Source organism: Spea bombifrons, chromosome 1 (assembly GCF_027358695.1).
Source record: "Spea bombifrons isolate aSpeBom1 chromosome 1, aSpeBom1.2.pri, whole genome shotgun sequence".
NCBI classification, from domain to species: Eukaryota; Metazoa; Chordata; class Amphibia; order Anura; family Pelobatidae; genus Spea; species Spea bombifrons.
The window spans coordinates 67,906,327-67,931,025 of NC_071087.1; the positions used below are offsets into that span (position 1 = coordinate 67,906,327).

Here is a 24,699-nt window from a genome sequence, read left to right on the forward strand (position 1 = left end):
TATGACACCGTCAGACAATACCCCAATATTTGTTCCCCATGGGTTTGACTGGTTGTTTGGGGGCTAAAAGGATACATTTGGAAGTGTGCTTTCTTCCATTTTAGTTAATATGGCGTCCAAGGAGCAAACAAAAACAAAAACAACACCAATAGTGTAATATGTATACAAAATTAGAAATAAAAAAGGGGTGTAAGATCCACTCACAAACTTGCTGAATAAATCAGGCTCATCAAGGTTCAGTAGTAGCAGAATTTAATATCTTCTAAAATCTAAAAAAAATAGAAAAAGACCACAAATGGTGCAGTATCTTGACAAATCTGAGGAAAGGGAGGTCTGGATACACTTACAGTTATTACAGGCACAACTATATCATAGTGTGCAAAAGCGCAGGTGAACCAAAGTCTCAGATCCACTGTATGGGATACTCTCTCAGAATGATATCAGCTCTCTCAACCTTGTTCTGTCCTGGATTCCTACCTGACCACGGTGTCTCCTACTACGTGACAAAGATAAGTTAATATATATTTATGGAAAATGTCAAATTGTATGGATATCTTGAAAACTTTATCTAGATTTGTAATTTTTTTAAATGTGCAATAAAAATGTTTTTTGGTTTTTTTCCATTTTTGCTTTTCATTTTTTAAATACTTTACTAATCACTTTGTGATTAGAAAGCTGGGCTTCATTGACTTGTATGGTTGAATGCAGTACCTGTATTCAACCAGCAAGGGAGCCAAAGTTTTCAGGAGGGTCTAGAGAGACACTCTGGGAAACTTGTTTATTGTTTTAAAAGGACGCCACCATCTTGCGAGTTGCAAAATTTCTTGCAGGGGTGCTTGTCGCAGTGCGTCCTGGGATGGGTTTTTGGTGTTCAATCGTTGATCGCCTGCTAATATCTTTTGAAACGGGCATTCGCTGCCATACTGTATATGGCGGACATTGATGCCCCTGAGAGGGGCCACACAAGGCCCCTGATGCTTATCTCTGTGTTGCTTAATGCAACGAGAGATTAATGCAACACAATGTAAGCAAAGAAAGCTTGTTTAATGCCATGAAGTGCTAGACACCTCATTCTTCGTTAAAGTACTTATATCCCCTATATGCCACTGTGCCCCATGGTATGCCTTTTAACCCTCTATATGCCACTGTGCCCCATGATATGCATTTTGACCCCCTATGTGCCACTCTGCCTCCAGAAATGCCTTATACCCCTATATGCCACTCTGGCATTTAGGGGGTTAAAAGGCATATTATGGGGCAGAGTGGCATATAGGGAGGTATAAGGCATTTCAGGAGGCAGAGTGGCGTATAGAGGGTTAAAAGGCATTTCTGGAGGCAGAGTGGCATTAAGGGGGTAAAAAGGCATTTCATAGAGCACTCTGCCTACAGAAATGCCTTATGCCCCCCATTTAACACCCCCCCCCAAACTTACCGGTGCTTCTGACTCCCAGTGTGTTGTCCGGGCAGCAGGTAGACGTCTACGCGATTCGAGTAGACAGCTTCCGCTGCAGCCGGAAGGAGGTGTGGTTAGCAGTGGGGGATGTCTGCGTCCATCGTGCATATACCCTCCGACTGTCACAGATCTTTGACAGCCGGGGAAGGTCTGCGCGGACAACCCCCACTGCTTACCACACCGCGAATCGCGTAGACGTCTACACTGCCCCGGCTACACACCAGGGACTCAGAAGCACCGGTAAGTTGGGGGGGGGGCATGAGACAGGAGGATCCAGGTCCCCTGCAGCGATGCAGTCTCTTAGTCTCATAGTCAGACCTGTTTGAAGTCTGATTATCAGACGACCCCGATCATTTGCTCTGGAAAAAACATTGTCTTATAATCGAGCAAATACGGTAATTATGTGAATAAAAGTGTGAATTAGTGAGTGACTGTAAAAGTGTTTGTGTGTATGATAGATGTATAATTGATTTGTGGAAAGGCAAAGATGGCACAAGCAGGATGTTTGAGCCTTGGGGACCAAGATGACACAGGCAGGGTGGTTATGGGACAAAGATAGCACAGGCCGGGCTGTTTGGGGACAAAGATGGCAGGTCCTATGTGTGTAATCTGGGTGCTGGTCAGGTTCAATGTGGGCAGTGGACGCCAGGGCTGGCTTTGGGTTGTGCAACCTATCATCTATTCCTGTAGTTTTATCTCTACCTTTATTGCTGAGTTTGTATGTGATTTCCAGTTGATCTATACCTGCAATGCTATGTTTCCATACATTGTTATTGTATACTTGCAAATATGGGATTTGTATGTCTGATTCTATTCCTCCGGTGCTGAGTTCACATGTGAACAATAATAACAATATTAATATATATATATATATATATATATATATATATATATATATATAAGATGATTGCTAACAGCAATCATGCTCCTATATAATATTGTTATTTAATATCTTTGACCTATTTTAGTGTGTTACTTACTTTATATAAAAGTGTGAGATTTTTTTTTTATGGCGGGAGGGTCATATTCGGTTTCGGCCAGGTAAATGCTGCATTTTCGGTTTCAGTCCAGAATTTTCGTTTCGGTGCATCCCTAGTAATTAGCCAGACAATGAAGTGGTAGGCCTACACCACATCAATGTTTGGCTTAGTATATAGTGATAGGAGTTATGCTGCACTATTGTCACTGCCTGGCTCAATGTATAGTGATAGGGATTACGCTGTACCACCGCCAATGTCTGCCTCAGTATATAGTGATAGGTGTTATGCTGTACAACCGTCATTGTCTCCCGCAGTATATAGTGGTAGGTGTTATGCTGTACCACCGTCAATGTCTGCCTCAGTATATAGTTATAGGTGTTCTGCTGTACCGCCGTCAATGTTTGCCTCAGTATATAGTGATAGGTGTTATGCTGTACCACCGTGAATGTCTGCCTCAGTATATAATAACAGTAATTCTGTACCACCTTCAGTGTCTGCGCCAGTATATAACGATAGAAGCTATGCAGTTTTAAAGTGTGGTGCCACATACAGGATCCGACCCCAGGTGCCAAATACTCTAGGTACGCCCCTGAGTTCATCCTTAAGGCATTCAGACAAGCCATCGTAGAAGGCCGCAATAAGAGCTTCACTGGACCATTTCCCCTTGGCAGCTATAGTTTTAATTTTAATAGCATATTCTGGAACCTTGAGAAACATGAAACAAGGATAATGAGGCTGTAGCAGCCTTACTGGGCTTGCAGAAGGCAGAGAGGAAAGTGGAGCTGTTATAGATGAGAGGTAAACCCCAGATGAGGGGGGTGACATAAAAGCCTTTACTGATGGAAACATCTGAGGGGTTAATTCAAATTGCATTGAACATTGATTCAGGAATCTCCTACAGGACTCTCCATATCTGTCAGGGACAGGCAGTTTTAGTGGAGCAGGGGGGAAACTCGTGGTATACTGGGACAAGAAACTGTTCCTGGTTCAGATCTGGCAGTCAGGGCATGTGTGGCACTAGTAAGCTGTTCCAATTTATCCTCCAAGTTGTCGATTTGGGCCTCATGGTTACTCAGCATCTGGCCTTATGCGGATCGAGCTTTGCCGAACTCGGGTGAGTGCATAACTGTGGTGTAACCTGAATGCTCACTGCAGATGTTATTCCGCCCAGAGTGCTAGCAAGGGAATTATGACTTAGATGACCCCAACAGTGAGGAGGCTCAGGTATAGACAGGTAAGTACTGTTTCCGAGTCTAAAGGCAACAATATGGTCAAAAATACACCAAAAAAGTGCCTGTGCCCCTTATAATAAGTGAAAAAATTCAAAGGTAATATAACCTTAAATAGATTCTCCAGTAACTATAGATGGAACAGCCCAGCTGTAATCATATGACAAAAAAATAAACAGATGGTGTATAATGAAATAGGCTGGTAGAAGTCAAATACTATTTTATTGAGAAGTCATCACCTATTGTTATTTACTTTAAAGTCTATATGGTAAACAGAGTTCTGGTACACGTAGCTGGTAGTCTGTTACAAGGAATGGGAACAATAGCAAAAGCATAGTCAGACAGGCAAGGGTCAGAATGGACCCCCAATGCAGTTTGCTTCCAGACATTGAGGGCCCATAATTCTATGAGTTATCATGCTAGCATCTCATCGAGGGTCCTTCTCCCACCAGGGCTGCTGTTAACCCCTACTAAGGATTAATTCCTTCACATGGGAAGATATAGATTGACAAGGGGTCAATTGGCTCTCAACAGGGTGTCATCGCTGTACACTCACTGAACTTCCCTCCTAAACATATGCTATCCCTGATTCCCTGTGCCCCCCTGCTTTCAATAACTTTATGACCTATTTCTTTATTGACAGTCTAGGATGAATGAATATGTCCTGAAGGGTCAATGGTAGCCCAGGGGGTTGAAGAACACTCAATGATGTGTTATTTAACTTCCCTCTTTCTTTTCCATTACTATAAACTGTCAAGGATGAAGGAATAAGTCATTAAGGAGGTGATAGCATTTTATGTGATGGAAGGGTGATGGACTATCAACATGATGTCATCCCAGATACAGGGCATAAGGAGGATGTTAGTGATGGAGGGCTATTACCCTGCTGTCACTCCCACAATGACCTTTCCCTGAGTTAAAGATTGGGTCCTTCCAGGGGGTAACAGTAGCTCAGGTGGATAATGGCCTTGCAAAGTGGTGATATCCCAGATGCTCCCTTGGGGGCCCAGTGCCCCCCTAAACTGTGGTTGAGGGATCATCACCGCACCGTGCTCCCATCAGACTCTTGAGAACCCATCCCTTCATACCAGATAGTCTGGGTCCTGAGGTGGGACAAGGCAGCTCAGGGGTAGATGGGTCCCTCAACCAAGTATTTGGCATAGAGGCTTATGGCCAAAGGCGGGTTATCCCAGAGGCACATCATCCACCCTGAGTTTCCCTCAACAACCCCTTGAGATCCATCCTTGACCCAAGACCCAAGTCCACTCCGGTAGCCACTTACACCGCATTACCATCTGTTAATGAGCAGGAATCTGTTCCTGCTCATTGGGCCTGTCTAAAATTTCACAAAGGGCCGGTCCACTGTGCACGCAGCAAATAAAATCTACTGTTGAGCTTTGGGGGGTGGGGGGTTTGTATGTGTGTGTTTGTGAGCTTGCATTAATATATGTATGTATGTTTGTGTCTGAGCATGTATATGGGTGTGGGGATATGGATGTGTATATTTAAAAATGCGTGTTAGTGAGTATGTGTGCCTGTGTGTTGGCATAGTTATGCAAGTCTATGCAAATGTGCTTGAAACTGTAAAAATGTGTGCCACCGCCTATGTAAATTACTGGGGTAGAGGGAAAGGGAAAGATGCCAAATATATTATATAATATGTATACGAGAGATGGGGGAAAGAAAGGGATAATAAAAGGGAGGAAATATGCGGATAAAGAGAAAAAGAGAGATTGAGATAGAAGAGGTGAGAGATAATGAAAGATGAGGAGATAGGAGAGGCATGGAGGGAGACTGGAGTGATAAGAAGTAGGAGGGATAATCAGGAGGAGAGATAATGAAATGTGGGGAAATTGATATGGAGGAAAGGGATAATGAGGAGGAGAGATAATGAGATGTGAGGAAAATGATATGGAGAAAAGGCAGAGAGAACATGGAATCAGAAGAGAGATGAGATGAGATATAATGAGAAGGGTGGCTAAAGGAAAGAGGAGAGATAAGAGAGTTAGGGAGAAAAGGGAGAGAGAAAGAGGGGATTTACACAAAAAGGTGGGACGATATTTAATTTTTACTAATCCAGAGATAAAAAACCTTCTCTCTCATACATCTGCCGAACTCAGATGTTATCGTTATCCATCACACATGGATAGTGAGGGGTTAAGATTCTGTCCATTCCCAGGTACTTATTTGGGTCTTTTAACACTTTTGGTTCCTGGGATTTTAATAATAATAATGTGGTATTCTGTTATCGTAAAGGAACAATTGAATATAGTTTTAAAAATAATGATTTATAGCTATTTGTATGGTAAATAGTGTGGCTCAGGGGTGTGTAAGTCTGGCCCTGCTTGTCCATTTGCTTTTCTTGCTGCCCCATTTGCCTCCTACCATGCCTGCTTCCCCTTTGATTCTTGCCTTTCCCGGTTCCCCTTTGCCTCCTGCTTTGACTCTTGCCTTGCCTGCTGTGCTCTTTTGCCTCCCGCTTTGCCCAGTGTCTCTTGCTTTGCCCATATTGCTTCCAGCCTTGTCCCTTTGCCTCCTGTCTCTGGCTGGTTCCTTAAATGCGTCTGTGACATCGCTCTCCACATTCAGGGCAAGTATGAAAGTGAAAAATCAAATCTGTGAGTGAAGCACTAAACAGATTTGATTTTTCACTGTATGATACCTATAGGTACATTAAAATAGGCTGTGTGTGATGCTCACAGGTTATCATTAGCTGAACCTTAATTGTTTCATTGTTAACTCCGCCCTCTCTTTGGATTGTGATTATTGGTTATAATACTAACTGATTTGTTTAACACACTCCACTACCAAGTATTTTTTTTAAAAAAAATTAAAAAATCACTATGGCATTTTAAAAATAGATATCAAGCAAGTGGCAAAAACTGAAAAATAATTTTTTTGCCTGTAGATTGCATTTGTGAAATGAAAATTTTACAGTGAAATAATTTTGCCATTTACCAGATCATCCTTCACAGCAATATAGGTGAAGTGTCAAGAAAAAGACATTAGCCCCTTCTTGACAAAGGCTGATTTTATTTTTTGTACCCTTCGTGACAAAGGCTGTTTTAACATTTCTGCAGTGCTCATGTTTAGCTGTAATTTTCTTCTTTCTCGTTTACTGAACCCACATAAGTTATATATTGTTTTTTTCAAGAAGGGCTTTCTTTAGATGTCATTGTTTTGATTGTATATCATTTACCATTAAAAAAGTATAAAATATGGTGAAAAATTTAGAAAAAAAGGCCTTTCTGACTTTTACTTGAAAAATAATTTACTCATCTATAAAAGCTAATGAAAAAACCTGCTAAATAGATTCTACTATGTATCCTAAGTTTAGAAATACCCAATGTTTTTTATGTTTTTTTGCTTTTTTTCTGCACGTTATGGGGCAATAAGTACAAGTAGCGTTTTGCTATTTCAAAACCATTTTTCCCAAATCTGGTAATTCTTCCCCCCATGTGCGATTTCGGGTATCTTTAAAGCTTGCCGATGCGATCTACCCCATCAAGACTATACGCTGCAGGGTATTTCAAATATTAGTATTTTAACTCTTTCCATGCACTAATTCTACCCCCAGTCTTTGTCAAACTTTGTGGTAGTCATTGTTTTGCGTTTTTTTTCACATTTGGGAAGTGTGCATTTTTCAAATTGGAAATTAGACAGTTGGTCATCCTTACCCCGGTGTTAATTGAGACATTGTTGAACCCGGCCAATTTAATTTACCCCATCAAATCATACATGGGGGTAGACACCCCATGGGCATTTAACATGCCAGTATTTTAGCTCTTTTTTATGTGAGAATTGTTTTAAGATAAAGCGCTAATTTTAGGACTTGCTCATAAAAATATATTTTTTTGTGTTTTTGTTTTTACAAGTGCAAGTGGAGCCAGATTCTCAGGAGTTGCTGTAATGCCTCGATGCCAATCTCAGTGTGCCGATCTCAGTGTTGCTGACATCAACATCGAGGCATTACAGCAACACTGTTTGATCTACGTTCGCTTTCTGCACCCGTTTAAAGCAATGGCGGCCCTGGCACGTCAATTGTTGCTAACCGGCAATTGTCATTAAGGGGTTAAATTGTGTTGTTAGTCTTGTAATCATGACAAATGACTATAAATAAAATTTTGGGGAAAAAATTTGGTTTTTAATACAGTAGTTGGACCATAGTAAAATAAAGGTTTAAATAAACTGCTCAAAAGCAATTTTGTGCTTATTTTATACTCAACTTGGCCTCGGAAGAACGAGGATTTTAGTCCCCTTAGCAATTGTCAGGGCAAAATACACATCGGAGCAACTTGGCCTGGGGAGACCAATCATAAGAGTGACTCTATTGGCAAGGGGCTCCTCTGGCATCAACCAATGATGGGCAGCTGCTCCCTGCCAGAAGAGGTCCCTGCAGGCGACAAAATAGTCGCTCTTACGGTCCTTTAACTCCTGGCGGATTCCCATTCCCGTGAACCTCTACGAGGCTACGTAGACAGGGTAGACTTAAGGCAGTGACTTGAATGGGGGGGTGTACCAGGGAGATTAGCTATCAGATATGTACGAAGACAAAGATTCTTCATGTTGTGCTTCTTCGTCTTCGTGTACGTTAACCCGCCGCCATATTCCGTTATTCGTATTCGGTTTAAACAACGAAAGTACAACATTCGTGTACGTTTTCATGTTCTCCCGAAAGCACAAGTCTATTTTATACCTTTTTTATAGTAACTTATATGATACAATGAAAATAATGACATCTAAATAAAGCCCTTTTTACCTTGAAAAAAACACGGTCACAGTCCCGGGTCCCAGCCAGCACAGGCAAGCTAATGCCCCTGCGCAATGTGCATCGGCTGTCTCCTTGGGTCCCGGCAGACACAGGCAGGCTGATGCCTGTGTACGTCAGGCACCGGGGTCGGGGACATCAGCGTTGGATATCGGTGATCGGGGACCCGATTGCCGGCATCGGACATGCAGGGCTTTCTCCAGGGGTCGATCTACCACGCTGCAGCAACCTGCCCGTCGCGGTAGAGACCCCCAGAGACAGTTACTTACCCGCTCCCGGCTCATCCATGGTCCTCGCGGCATAGAAGGGGGCGTTACGTTGCCACATAGCTGGAGGAGCAGTCTAGACGTCCGACTGGAGCTACAGCAGTGATGTCATCTAGGGGCGGGGTTTGGGTCTGGCGCCAGATTTAAAAATCTGGAAATGCTCTAGCCAGTTACCCTGTTGTGGTCTTTGCGTTTAGTAGTGTTCCAAGTTGTTTCCTGTAATTTTGACCCTTCGCTTGCCTGATGTCTCTTTGCCTGCAGATTTTGTGCTGCTGCTTTTCTGATCCTGTTGCCGAATTTTGCTTGTCTGACTACTCTCTCTGGACCTGGACCCCGGCTTGTATGACTACCCTCTCTGGACCTGGACCCCGGCTTGTATGACTACCCGTGTTTGTGTACCGACTCGGCTATACTGACTTTGCTTTGCCCTGCACCTTGTTCTTCCAACTCCGTTCCTATAACCTATACCTACCTTACCTGACCTCCTTGCTGTTGGGATCATCCGGGGTGCTGCTGCCAGGGGCTTCTCCTTTGGTCGTAGTATTCTGGGTGGAAAAACTTCCGCGGTAAGTGCCAGTGTAAGGGTGGTCGTGACAAACACGAGGATACAAAAAATCAATCTGCCATTGTCACATAGGGGTTTGTTTAAAGGATTGTTTTTCACACACACAGGGCCGGCATTTTAAATTAATTTCGCATTAAGGCGGCATTAAGTCTTGGGCCGGCCCTGCACACACACATGGCATGGAGGAGTGATATGGACATAAAATCCGTGGAGTTATCAAGGAGAGTAGTTATTGTACTATAGGCAGGTTAGGACAGGTAGGCTGTAGCCAACTGTCCAGCTCAGTGTCTGCCAGGCAGCACGCATAAGGTTAAAATACAAAGGTACACAAGAGATTACAATATGTTTTGCCCTTATGCAAATGTGTGTAGTGCATGCACCTTTGACAATATATATTGGTTTCTGTATTTCCTTTATTGATAGACTAACAGTGTCACTAAAAAAAATCTCACCATTGCCTATGGCCTTTTTGGTCTATTAGCAGTGATTATGCATGAACTCTTACACTAAGTTTAAATACTTTCACTGTGAATTCTAGACCTTGTAAATACTGATAAATGTAATAGGATACTTTAACTGATTTAAGATCATAAAATAAAACATGGTTAACAGTCTCATCTACGGTATATCAGATTGCCTCTGAGTTCATTCTGTGGCTCATGGCCAAGAAGGCCTCTGGAGTATATCACTGCCAACATCTTCAATGCAGATAAAAAGTATTCTTTACTTTTGATTGAATTGTTATTTATAATAAGTAACCTGATTGTGACACATTATTAGTACATCTTTGCAGAGCAGTCACCTTGTGACAGAGGCTATTGTATTAAATTCTCTGCTCAGCAGTGAGTTGCCCCTGCCAGTGCACAGGATATCCGGCTATCTCACTGTGCCTTTATACTAAAAGAAACTGGATTGAAGTTGCTTAGTATAAGCAAGACCAACCAGGGTCTATATGGTCCTAGCCATTTAGAGCAGGGCTGTCCGTGGCCCACCATTCACTCGCAGCCAACAGAAACCAGCGAAATATGCAGCAGGGGCTAGCCCAGGGTGCAAACCCTCCCTGGACGGGTCCAGAAATTTTCAGAGATGTATGGTTTAATGCACAGAGGTGGGTGCACCATGAGATCATGTGATGCGATATTTGGTGGTACACAGTGGGATCATGTGAGCAGACATAAGGAAGAGCTCCAGGCAAGGCAAGGGTGTAACAAAGTGATGTGTGGTGATAGAGTGAGGATGTTTTAATGGGATTGTGTATGTGTAAGTACATATATGTGTGTGTGCGTTCGTGCATGTGTGTACATATATAAGTTAGTGTGTGTATGTGTACTTGTGCTAAGATTCATGGTTCCTGCCAAACAGATTGCTGCTTCTTTACTTCACTGTAAAAAAGATCTGGTACTCTGGTCAGATGTGCTTCCTCACATGTTAAGTACCACCAAAAAAATCTTTTGAAGTTGAACTCTGTCTTTGGGCCGCTTGCGCTGTTGTCTCTTTTCACTAAAGGATAAGTGAATTTACATCACAACAAGTCACAACAAGTCTTCAGTAGCATGTATGATAATATAATAACGCCACTGCCATCTTGCATTTGCCTCAAATGAACAGTAAATGTTAAATGCAAATTGAAGCAAGCAAATTTCACTCAAGAGGAGGTGAAGTGAAATGCAATTTTGAACTTAAAACAACCATAAAAAAAAACAACAATAATATAATTTATATGAGGGGATAAAACAATGCATCTGTGCCAACACAGTCCTTCATACTAGCATTTATTCATACAATAGACAGACTGGTATGGTTAAGTGTTAGGGCTGCAAGGTTTATATAAAAGTTGGTAGGTTTATAGACAGATCACTAGGAGCCCCATTGTTACTTGTAAGAGGGGATATGGTTGGCATAGCTATAAAAACATAACACTTTCTGCTGGAATTGCACAAGTAATGAAAGTTAGGAGTCAACTCACCAACTGTATTGTCTCTGCGTGCTCCTTTATTGGATGTTTGAGCAAGCAACAAAAGAGCACCACCAGTATGAAGATATACAATGTGCCAATTTCAGAACAGTACAATGCAAATGTAATGGAGAAGAGACTGATCAACAACTCAGTTATCAATCTGTAAAGTGAGGTTTAATCAAAAAGACCATAGATGAACAAAACGGTTGGTGTACAAAATCCTTGGCTTCTGGGTAAGATTAACAGCTGTCTCATACTGTTTGGTGCTTAGTTGTATACATTTCAGCAGCACAAGAATTCAAAGGAAAATAACTGACTATAACAGAAAGTTCCTAACTGTACCTGAGATTCTGTTAACATTACGAGATGCAATATAACAATTATTTGATTTCACTGGAATAAGTTATTGTAGGGATTTTGACCTACATTTTAGTGTTGTGGAGTTGATGGTATGAATCTCACATAGGGATTAAACAAGGTGGTTCAGCTGCAACAAGAGAAACATGGCATTCCACAAATGATACACCAAATCTAAGGCAGACCAGCACCTGTTAAATGCCATCAGTAATGCTAGGCCCATGAGCAAAAAGCTATAGGAGAACCATCAGAAAGATTAGTTTAACTTCTATAGATAGTTAGTGGTTAGCTTGAAAATAAATCTTGGAAAAAATACAAAACAGTAATGATCAAAATGGTTCTGCCAAATAGGCTTTTCAAATGCAAGGATGTCTAATGAGCAGGGCTTTGAAATATAATAGCTGAGATGCTAAGGGGATCATTACATTAGACCAAGGGGTATATATGAACTTCAATGATCAAAAGATTTTGAACTTTTAGTTCAGAAAACAAATTGCATATGTTTTACTCATTTACTAGATTTTCTCTGCAAAGTGATTTTACTGCAAAGTGATTAAAAACACATCGGTAGTTCACAAACATCTTATGTTAAGGAATTACTTTGCATGAGATTACAGGAGCCAGTGCAACTAAATACATCTGCTGTATCTGGAAAAAAAAACATTGGTAATCTGTAAAATATTTTACAAATTGTGGGTGCTACGTTTAAGCATGAACGCAAGTCCCTGATCTTAAAAAATAACCTTTTGTTAGTGTCTTCAAACAATGGTGAATAGATTGGATTGTTACATAACACTTTTGTAAGTATTTTTAAGTGTAACTTGATGTGGCGGTGATCATCACTCATACCTAGAACCCTGACTTTTTAATGAAAAATCAGAAGATCTCATTATGTAATAATGTAGTAATTTAGTAAACCCTGGTGATGTAACAATTATAAATATAGGATAATGGGTTCAATTCTTTATTTTGAAAATTACTAATGGTTTATATTTATTCTTTGTAGTATGTTTTGAAGTCAAATAGCTCTTTTAAAAAAATAAATTGTTTCAAACATTCGCCTTATTTTATGTATTCATTTCTGTGAAATTGAGCTTTATTAACAACCACATTTAGTGCTCAAGGAAGACAACTGTAGGTCAATAATAGGAAAATAATAACTATCAGACAGTATAAGACAATGCTCCTTTTCCAACTTAGTATCAGTTTAAACAGATTTTTTTTCTGTTCCTAACATCAAAGTCTCATTTACATCATCATTCCGTACACTTAAAAAACCCTTAACGTCCATTGGCGGATCAGGCACATCACAGAAATCGGTCACTTAACAAACTATGACATGCTTGACACGTCGTTTCATTAAAACAAGCTTAGAAAGTGATCTACAATCACTTTCTTTGCTTAAACGGTGTTGCTGTAATGTCTTCATGTCAAGGCATTCAGCAACACCGAGATCGGCATCAGGGACCATGTCTGCATTGGGAGGTGCCCAAAAAACTTGCGGGCGGTCTTGCTGGTGCTGCGGGCGGGAGTGCATGGTCATGCACTGTACCTGCGTGTCCCCGTAATCTTGCGCAGTCCTGCAAGGCTGTCTTCTCGCTGCTCCCTTACGGTGTCTCCTCTCTTGCACCTTGGCAAAGGTTGGTGGCAGAATCTCATGCATGGAAAGGGTTAAGATACTACCTTAAAATACCTTGGGGTCTCTAGTTTTCAAAAATATATGGTTTGATGGGGTAAATTGAATTAGCTTGCTTCAAAGATGGCCCTATTAGGACATGAGGACATACCTCCCAAACAACCAGACAAACCCATGCATTTGAAATACCTTGAGGTGTCTAGTTTTCAAAAAAATATTATGGGGTAAAATGCATTGGCCGGCTTCAAAGATACCCATGCACATGGGGGGAAGAATTACCAGATTTGGAAAAAATGGTTTTGAAATAGCAAAACGCTACTTGTACTTATTGCCCGATAACTTGCAGAAAAAAGCAAAAAAAAAAAAACATAAAAAACATTGGGTATTTCTAAAATCAGAACAAATAGTAGAATCTATTCAGCAGGTTTTTTTCATTCATTTTTTTGGATAAGTAAAAGAATTTTTGGGTAAAAGTCAGAAAATATGTATTTTTCAATTTTTCATCATATTTTATTATTTTTTATGGGAAATAAGATAATATAATCAAAACAATGGTATCTGAAGAAAACCATTCTTGTCCTGAAAAAAAAAAAAATAACATGTGTGGGTACCCTAAATGAGTGAGGAGAAAATTACCTCTAAACACGAGAACCGCAAAAGTGTAAAAACCGCCTCGGTCCCAAAGGGTACAAAAGGTAAAAAATAGCCTGGTGCTTAAGGGGTTAAATAGTACACATAGATAGGTTTTGCTGTATAGGCTGAGATACTGTAAGGAAAAATAATAAGCCACACTCCCAATAATAATGGAGATGGAATTAAATCCAGTTATAGACAATCCAACCTAATAGTAGGAGGAATGTTTAGGAGAGTAAAAGCAATTTTTTGGGTGGTTCAGCTACTTAAACCTACTTTTTAAATCATTTGGAATTATGTGGCAGCCTGGGTCAGACATTCCTAATTTTGAATATTTTGAGATTTTTTTTCCTGTAATGAAATGTATTAAACTTTTTGTAACTCTAGTCTAGTCTGTATGCACACCTTTTTATTCTCATTTACCCTAATGTTTATTATTCCCAAATGAGTAGCAAATTCAGCACATTGAACAAAGGAGGGCTGAAGGCCCAATAATAAAGCAGCCCATAACAAGTGTCAGACAGGGCCCCATGGCAACAGGGGCGCCGTCCGGGACTTAAATTAAAACATCGTTTGTTTTTTTTGTAATTTTATTTAACATCCTCCATGTTAAATAAAGTTTTTTTTAACTTTATTTAACATGGATGATGTTAAATAAAGTTAAACAAAAAAAACGGTGTTTTCATTCAAGTCCCGGGCAGGGGTGCCTAGCGGTTGCTCGTGAAGTTTTCAGCAACCGCTCGGCGCCCCTCACTCTCCGTGACTCCGTCGCGGTGCCGGCGTTTTGTGCTGAGCGCCGGAATTATTCTGGCGCTCAGCTGTGAAGCGCGCACTGCGGCAGAGCGGGAAGACGGACGCCTCCCGCTCCCACCACAGGACTCCGGTAAGTAAGGATAGGGGGTAGATATAGTGATAAGGGGCAGGGGGGGTAGATAGTGATAAGGGGCAGGGTGGGGAAGGCAGTGAGAAAGGGTGGGGCAGCGAGAAGGGGCAGAGGGGGGAAGGAAGTGAGAAGGGGCAGAGGTGGTAGATATTGAGAAGGGGCAGAGGGGGGAGATTTTTTTCCTTTTTTTTTGGGGGGTGGCGCCAGAGGAGTAGTCCGCACAGGGCGCCAGAACACTTAAGGCCGGCTCTGGCCCCCTCTTCCTAATCACCTTCTGTTAGTGAGTGGGCAATTCATTTTTTGGTGCAGAAAAAGGATAATGTTCTCTATTGACCACAAAGTAACTTAATGTCAAACTAAAAAAGAACAGATGTTTTTTTTTCTTTATCTTGTCTTTTTACCAATAACCATTAAACATTTGGGTCAAGTTTCCCCATTTATTTACACGGCTTCTGTTTTGCAGAGGAATCACACTACTTAACCTTGGACTGTAACCTGTCTAATTGGAATCCTCTTGCAGCATTGCACTTTCTCTAATAATTAACCAGGAAGTGGATGCTTTAATCTGATTTTACTTAGTGCCCTTGACATAAATCATTCTGCAAAAGGCATTATTAAGGCTTTACAAGACTCTTAAATGTAAGTTAGGGATGCTTTGGTTTATAAGATAATGCAATATTTCCCCATTATGCTGGAGACTGAAGATTTTTTAGAAGATTTTGGTCCAGGATAAATTCTGTATCAACATTTAAATTCATATAAATATATATATAATGCTGATTTAAATAGTTTCAACTAAAAGTGATTGTTTTGTTAAGGAGTCTAAATCTTTATAATGCTGAACCATACTTTTTCTTAGTTTAATGGATTTTTTTGTAATTAGTCTTTTCTCTATTACATTAAATTTAACTTGCAACATAGAGCAAAACAAAGGCCAGATACTCACCTCCCACAGACCCCCCACCAATAAAACATATTTAACTAGATATTTAAAGCTTTGTGTTTTTAGAAGTAACTACTAAAACTTTGTTTTACAATGAAAAGTCAATTACTACTGAATTGATCAGTAAGCTCTCTAAAAAAAAGTTGCAGATTTTAGGCACCTAATTTGTATGTATCTTTTTGAGTCTATAGTAAAAGTAAGACACATTTTAATAATTAATGATAATAAAGGAATCCTTAGTTCAAGTGACTATATTGCTTATTATTTCTTTATGATTCTGTTCCACGCGGAGAAAACATTAATTAAGCTTAATTTAGTTAAGTAAATAAACCTTAGCAGATCTGTCATTTTATTGTTTCATCTAAAGGTTTATTTATATAAAACAACACAAACATATCAACTTACCAATGCCTGATCTTGTGTTCCATAACAATTAAACATTTGTTAAAATATTATAAATGAAACAAATTCTGACATGATAAAGGAATCATGATTGGGGCTACATTATAAAGTAATGTTAAACAAAAAGTAAAGTAGAACAAAACAAATTACAAAAAAAATAACTTCCTTTAAAATGGGTCTACACTATGTTGGACCTATCTCAGCTGTACAAAGTTATTTTTATATAAATATTCAATAAATTAATGTTTTGAATTATTGCCTAAGAAAACAAACATTAGAGACTATTAAAGTACATGAACACCCTTGTGTACACTATTCATTCTGTGTTGTAATTAAGGTAGATAAATTTAATGTAATCTTACCATAAAACATTTAATCCTTAATTGTGTAATTTACAAGAAAGAATCAGCATTCAATACTTCCAGTATTATATAACATTTTGCAAAAATTAAAAAAAAAAAAAAATACCCTATGAAAGGTTGAAGGAAATTAATTGTATCGCTCAAGGCATAAGGTATTAGAGCATCGATAATATGGAATTATTTTTTTTGCTTACCGCAATTGTTCTACTTAACTGTAGGAAAACATTTGTATTTGTTAATTTTATATTAAGTCCTCTGTATTCTCTGCATTTTTTTTTGCTTTATTATAAATCATATATTTGTTATTTTTAAACCAACTGTCTTCTAGATTTTTTTCTCTTTTGTATTCTGTGAACCACCTGTCCATTACTAATCCTGCCCAAGAGAGTAATACATTTACAGTATCACATTAACGAGTTGCATGAATTCTTCATAATGTGAAATTAGGGTAGTCCACTAGTTAAGTAAAAATATGTTATTTAAGTATTCTAATTATTACTTGATTGCATTCATTCATTAGAAATACAATTCTTTTCATCAGAAAAATACATGCATGCTGCATCTCATCTGCCTTGTACAGTTAAAAACCACTCCCAGTGGGGGTGGATTGACAATGGGACAAAAGGGGAATTTGCCCCAGGGCCCTGAGTAACAAGGAGCCCTCGCTGCTTACTTGATGTTGTGTCATTTAAATATTTGCCTTTGCTGCACAAGTGCTCGTTGTGCTGGATGTTGTGAGAGCCCAGACAGGGACCTACTTAGTCCATGGTATCCCTCAAGTATTTGAGAGACACAGGCAGACATATTCAAATTATGATCAGTAATAAAAGAGCTTTCTTTCATTTGACAAAATCGGCCAATAAAAATCTCCTTTTCTTGCATGGCCCTCTGCTTCTAAGGAAAAGGTAAGGCTCAGGGTTACTGTGTTAGCAACCCCAGCCATCAGCCTGCGGTCACAGGAACAGAGATACTTTGCATGTAGGAGTGTGTTTAAAAGTCAGTGTGTGCCTGTTAAGTGGCAGCAAATCTGTGTGAGTTTGCATGTTTATATATTGTGCCTTTGTGTGTCTATGTAGAAAATAAAGAAAAAAAGTGGTACCGTATTTCATCGTGCTGGGACATGATATCATATCCTGTTGTTCCACCTCAGAATATGTATGGTCTTGGGAACAAATAGAACAGTGGTGTGTACTGACTAGGTACAAACCTTAGTAGTATAAATAGGATTAATCCAAACCAGCTCATTAAGCAGCTGCAAACAGGGGAGAAGGATTACCCAGTAAGGCAATCTGTCCCCAGTAATACGGGACATGTGCTGCTGCCCACCTTAGACCTGCCACCCACCTCAGATCTGAAACCCGCAATACGTACCCAAGCATCTCACAAGAAAGGTCTGTCCTGATAGAATCATCAACACCAACCCCCCCAAAAAACCTACACACTGCTTAAGGTAATCATGGGGTAAAGATTATGGATAGCAGTGGGAAAAGACAAACTACCGGTAATTTGTGCATTGGCACCCCACCCAAAAGTTATACTTGTGCTACATGTCTGTTTTTGTCCATGTGCTGATGATTGCGAGGCACTGGCACTTTAAGGCCAGGAGCTGCCTGATGACATACATGTCCGACATCTTGATATGCGTGGCTACATGCTACGATTTTATCCAATGTCCATACACTGCAGCATGAGTGTGTGGCTGTGTCGTCCAGCAGCCCACTGGGCATTTCACCGCAATGCCAGATGGCTAGTCCAGGCCTGATACATCTACCTAACAGCTACATTACAGTTTTAAAACACATATGTTTAAAATATTTGGCTAATACATGTTGTAACGAATTAAAAAGTGTTTAACAGAAAAAAAAATGTAATTAAACATATGATCCTATTACTTACAGTTGCATGAAGTTTTCCTTTCTTTGACATGGCTAAAAATGTGTTGGTGAAAACTCCTCTTATTCCTACAATCCCCTGAGAGATGGCAAATATTTCCAAAATACCTATAATGACAGAAATCCCAAAATAAAACAACACTGCTGGACCTCCCAACTGAGGAAGAGAAAAGAAAAACAACTCATTTTCAGTGACCGTATGTGTCTCCCTTTCAAGAGGACTGTGTAAATCCATCAACCTTTTTATTAGTGCTCACTTGAAACTGAAGAATGGTTGGATTGATGGGGATCAGACAAAGGCTCCTAAAGAGTCTTAGGTTTTATTAGAGAGTGGGTTGAATGTTCTACTTCAATGTATACTTAATGCTATCAGAACTAATGATATACATACCAAGGAACTGAGTTTTTAACCCAGAGGTTCAAGGTTTTTTATACCAATATTAGTGTGATATACAGTGGGCAGAGTCTCAGGATCACAGAGTTGGAAGTAGCTTCCTTTGTATTGTAATCTAGTAGTCTATTGATGTTCAAGCATTTCAGATGGTATTTTTCTCATTGGCATATTACAGTTGCAATTCCAGCCTAAATACAGGCGAGCTTTTCTAGGGTATTTTTACCTCTAGAAAAGTAGTGATTTCCCTAGGACCATGTTTTTTGGCCTGCTTGACGAGTCACTACACATGATATTTATGATAGACTTCAGGATTAATATTTAAAGCATAATGATACAGTCCGTCGGCTATAGTGATGGCAAAAGCGTTACATCTCAATTTTACATCCAAAATGATCATCCTTAAAATTGCTCGATATAGTCTAATTCTCTATGTTCAGAAAAATAGCAAAAAAGTTACATAATACATTAAAACAATATTCCGTATTGCTTTAATATTTTATAACTGTTTAACTATTATTATTATTTTTTGCTATTATTAGACAAAACTGTGTACTAAGACAGACCATACATAAACTGGTGTAAAACAAACACATTAACATGGAAATGTTTGTTTTATTGTTTAAATATCAATACATAACAAAAAATATTATACTGTTCTTTGCCACTTAACACATCATAAAAAAGGGAGAGTGTGATCTGACCTGTCCACCGGAGCTTACAATTTACAGATCCCATTGTATCATAGTAATTAATTATATACTGTAACATCAACAACTTAGGTAACATGTAATAATGCAACATGTAGTATAGAAAAAGTAGAAATACAACAAAGGAAGTCTTAGCTTTTTTTGCATGAAAAATAACTTGTGTCTAACTGTAACAGTGAAATTTTCTCTGGCAACTCAACAAAATAATACCTTAAAAACAATAAAGCTCAAAGAGTACAGTGAGTCTTATTAACATTGGAAATGAAAGTATTAGTGAGAAAATTCTACTGGAACACCTGCCCACAAAAAATCCACCAGTTTCAGCACAAAGTAAAATCTCACACTCTCATACTAAGATATTGATAGTATGATGCTCTATAGCACTCAGTAAATAACAAACTTATTAGAAAAGTGTAGAGAAATTTCCGGAGAAGCTCAAAATGTAAGCATTTTATAATTTGAATTCGTTCAAATCAATGTTCAAAGATGAAATTAGAAGACATAAAAGGGGTTTGCAAACATATTTTTTAACAGGGATGTTGGCAGGACCCTGGGATATCCTTATCAGTGATGGAGCAAATGCAAAACGATTCAGTCTTGTTTGCAGCATATGGACAAACCTATCTTGAAAAACTGTTTTTGGCTATGACATACTAACAAACTTCTTAACCCCTTAAGGACAATGGGCGGCCCAAAACCCATTGAAAACAATGCATTTTGAGGCCATACATGTACGGGCTTTGTCATTAAGGGGTTAAAGCAGGCCTCTGGTGAGACTTCACATTTCAGTTTCTCTCAAACAAAAAACACATCCAAGCATGGAAAAGGCACCTGTTACGCAGAAGTTCTACATTCTCTGGATTGTTTCTTTGCCTTTAACACAAGTTCCTGTTTATCAGCCGCTGTCAGTGGTACAAGTAATAGTCTGCTTTCCAACGAACCATACGTACCACCCAGGTTGGACAAGGTGTAAACTGTCTCATTTTAGAACTGTGAAGTTAATTAAGGTAGTTCACAGGAAACGTAGACTTACGATATGTCAAAGTGATATATTAACCCTTAAACGGTTGAAAAACGCAGCTAACTTTTGTTTATTATGTGTTTGTGTTTTTTCTTTACTTTGCTTTGAGTCCTACACAAAAAAACACCATAATTATTTATACAGTCCACTAGTTAGATTAAGCAAACCAAAAACATTTTAGGAGCACAATCATTGTTTAATATCAACTACAGAAATCGGTCCAAAATGTTTTCTGTTGATCACTCTATAATGCTCCAGAATCTCTCATGTTTTACCTCAGATTTTTAGATTCTAATCATTAAAAATGAAATAAAAAGTTACTTACATGATGAGAGCTAAACCAAAATATTGTTCTAATCCAGTAAAGAAAATGTAGCTTTTGTAGTCTTGTGGTTAATTCTGAATTATTTTTTTCCATTTTTTTATGTCATTTGTAAAAGTGCCATTTTTGTCTATTTTATTGAAGAGACTGTTTTAAACAAATAAATGTACAAATAAAATGTTACATGTATAACTATAATCACCTAAATCAAAAATAAGAATAAAATAAAAGATATTTAAACCATACTGAAGTCGTTTTTTTCTTCATCAGATCATAAGTAAAGTGCAATGACAAATCTTTAAGAGGCACACCACCAATGTCATGGTTATTTATATTTATCTGACCAGAGCTTATGCAAATAGATATAACCATTGCTTCTATTCCATTCTTACAGTCTAAGTATAAAGGCAATTCACTTTTTTATGTTAATGTAAAGCATTGCATTTTCTTTTAAAACATAGTTTTATCATTAACTTCATGAATCTATATGTGCTGTATATTTAAATTCATACATGTTACTTAAAAGTTAAATGCCTTTTAAATGTTACTTATTTATATTTAATATATTAGAAGAGAAAAAATAATTTATACATGAGAAACATAGTTCCTATTACTGTATAAGTAATTTAATGGATACTTGAATAATTATTCAATAAAAGTATTCAATCTGTTTCAGAGTAAAGAAAGATTTTCAATACCGGTGTAACATTTTTCTAAAAATTCCACATTTCAGTATTTTCCCCGTTATTGCACACAAAGTATATAGATTGTGTAAATTGTTTCACAGCTGAGAATTAAATATATTAACAAGACTCGTGTTGCAGACCTCTTTGAATACAAAAATACATCAAAAGCATATACTCATGTGCCATGTCACAGTATGACCCAAAAATCCTAGAGAAAATTCATCATTTTCAAAATGTAAATTATACTTGTTATAATTGAAGCAGTTGTGGTTTGGTAAGTAAATATGGGCAAATCTTTGTAATTCTAACATGTGTAATGGCGAAATATATATCTTATATATATATATATATATATATAGTTGGTACTACAATCCATAACCTGTCGATTTAGTTTCCTAAGTGAAGCTTAATTCGACAAATGTCACAAAGCGTTAATGATGCGTGTTATATGCTGGACTTCTCAAGTGCAATCAAGTATATAATCTTTCCTGTTTCGGAAAGAAAAGGGAAGGAAAACTGTCTTTAATAATTAATAATCAGCTTCTAAACCTTACTAGTAAAGTGCACTGGGCAAAGGATGTTGTTGTGTTTTTAAAACCGGGCTTTGGAATTTATGGATCCGTTTAATGAGACATTTGAAATATTTAGCAGATACTTTTGAGAATGTTCAGAAAAGTTTCCCTGTGTCTGCAAACACCTCAACACATATGTCCAATACTTATATGCGTACATACGATATCCGTGATATATGTGGAGCGCAGCACGCGTAATTTTCTAATTAACTAGGTCTTAAATCACAGTACAGGATCGGTAAATTGGTATAGCATGGATGGAAGCAAAATTCTGCGCCTACGGGGATTTCTCCTTTTCTACTATATTGAAAACGATTATGCAGATTATTATATAGTAAATGTACTGTTCAGTATTAGCGTGTACCAGAAATACATATGGATATGTAGGCTTGAAAAAGAAACAGTAGTAGATGAAAATGGATAACTGTCGGTGTGGATCCAATCCTATGTGGCTGTGCTCGTGGTGTTTTATATGTGCCTGCCAGGAAAGAATACACAGGGCGGCATATATGCGGTGCGATGATTGCGATCCTCGGCTTCCCCCCCCCTCACTTACTTAAATGATTGGCTTCATGGGAGCCGTTGACTTTGCCATCCGGGTGGATCTGGAGATGAAAGCCAATTCCTACCCTGCAGTACAAACTGCCAGTCCTGCGGCCAGATGTGCTCCACAAAGACCCTACACTGCCATCTAATCCCACTGAGCTACCTGGAGAGGATAAAACTGAAGAAGAGGATCCTCCAATGTGAGTTTTACCCCAGCTGTTTGACCATTTTGCCCCCTTGCCCTTGGATTTCTTCTCCTTGCTGGCTGCTGAGACTGAGGTTAAGAAGTTGAAAGTGAAGAATAAGAAGAGTATGCAAAACCAAAAAAGAGGCAATTTCATTCTTCCAACTGGACACCTCCCAAGTTCATTTTGCTATGGCTCCTGAGCAGCTGCAGCAGCAGAGTCCGTGGTGGCCGCTCTGTAATGTGCCTCTAGTCAGATGTGTGCATGCGAGTCTGGTAGGCACACTGCTAGTGAGAGACCCATCCTGAACACTGGCACTGCCTGGGATATTTATAACGACAGTGATCTCACAGCTAGCTGCCTGCCTGCCTGCCTTCAGTTTAATGAGCCTTGCTCATCCGATGCTGCTCAGATCTCCCCAGAAGAAGCACTCGTTCAAGGCAGTAGCGTACCTAGCGGGGGGCGGGGGGGGCGGTCCGCACCGGGTGCCGCTCATCAGGGGGGTGCCAACTTGCCGGCACCCGGCACCCCTCCAGAGACGGACAGTAATGTCCGCCGCTGGAGGAGAAGGCTCGCAAGGGAGCGGTATCGGAGGTCTTTAACAGACCTCCGGCTCCCTTGAGTGATTTTAAGCCGGTTCCCTTGAACCGGCTTAAAATCACTCAAGGGAGCCGGAGGTCTGTTAAAGACCTCCGATACCGCTCCCTCGCGATCCGCGCGGCAACTGCTGCTGAAGCAACACTGAAGCCGCGCCCACCGCCGTCCGTGCCCTCTGAACCGGAAGAAGACAGAAGAAGAGGAGCGAAGAGGAAGAAAAGGAGCTGACTGCTGCAAGAAGAAAAGAGGAAAGGTAGGAAATCATTCAGTGAGAGTGGATTGCTATGCGTGGATTGGTATGCGTGGATTGGTATGCGTGGATTGGTATGCGTGGATTGGTATGTGTGGAATCTGTGGATTGGTATGTGTGGATTGGTATGTGAGGACTGGTAAGTGTGGATTGGTATGTGTGGAATCTGTGGATTGGTATGTGTGGATTGGTAAATGTGGATTGGTATGTGTGGAATCTGTGGATTGGTATGTGTGGAATCTGTGGGCTGGTATGTGTGGATTGGTAAGTGTGGAATCTGTGGGCTGGTATGTGTGGATTGGTAAGTGTGGATTGGTATGTGTGGAATCTGTGGATTGGTATGTGTGGATTGGTATGTGTGGACTGGTATGTGTGGATTGGTAAATGTGGATTGGTATGTGTGGAATCTGGATTGGTATGTGTGGAATCTGTGGACTGGTATGTGTGGATTGGTAAGTGTGGATTGGTATGTGTGGAATGTGTGGATTGGTAAATGTGGATTTGTATGTGTGGAATCTGTGGATTGGTATGTGTGGAATCTGTGGAATGGTAAGTGTGGATTGGTAAATGTGTGAGAGTGATGGGTCTTATGCTGTACCATTTCCAATGTCTTTTTCATTATATAATTATGCTCTAAAGTACATCATAACTCCCATCACTCTCACAAATTTACCAATCCACACTTACCATGCTGTTCCATACAGTGGCAGAGCTGGGAGGCAGAGGCCTTGCACCCCCACCGCAGGACTCCTGAAAGGTAAGTGAACTTCAAAGGGGGGAGAGGGTAGATACTTAGGAGGGGGTAGATAGGGAGAAGGGAGTGAGAAGGGGTAGATAGGGCAGAAGGGGGTGAGAATGGGTAGATAGGGATAAAAGAGGGTAGCAAGAATATTGAAATAAAGAGTCAGAATGAGAGAGCGTAAATGAATGAATTAATGTGTGGATGAATTGTGTGAATGAGTGAGAGAATTAATGAATTTGTGAGAATGCATCAATGAATATGTGTAAATAATTTGTGTGAATAAACTGTGTGAATGAAAGTGAATTAGTGAGTGACTGTAAAAGTGTTTGTTTGTGTTAATCATAGGTGTAT

The 24,699-nt window shown here is 39.5% G+C and overlaps 1 protein-coding gene across 1 annotated transcript in view; it reads right to left on the reverse strand.

Moving 5' to 3' along the window:
- Positions 1–22,915, reverse strand: part of FGF5 (fibroblast growth factor 5) — a 30,447-nt gene extending 7,532 nt beyond the window's left edge. The window contains exons 1-2 of the mRNA XM_053465857.1: positions 22,585–22,915; positions 18,331–18,434 (exon numbers count right to left, since the gene is read on the reverse strand). Coding sequence (XP_053321832.1) covers positions 18,331–18,434; positions 22,585–22,915 — 435 coding nt within the window. The remainder of the gene's footprint in view (positions 1–18,330; positions 18,435–22,584) is intronic.
- Positions 22,916–24,699: the final 1,784 nt, after the last annotated feature.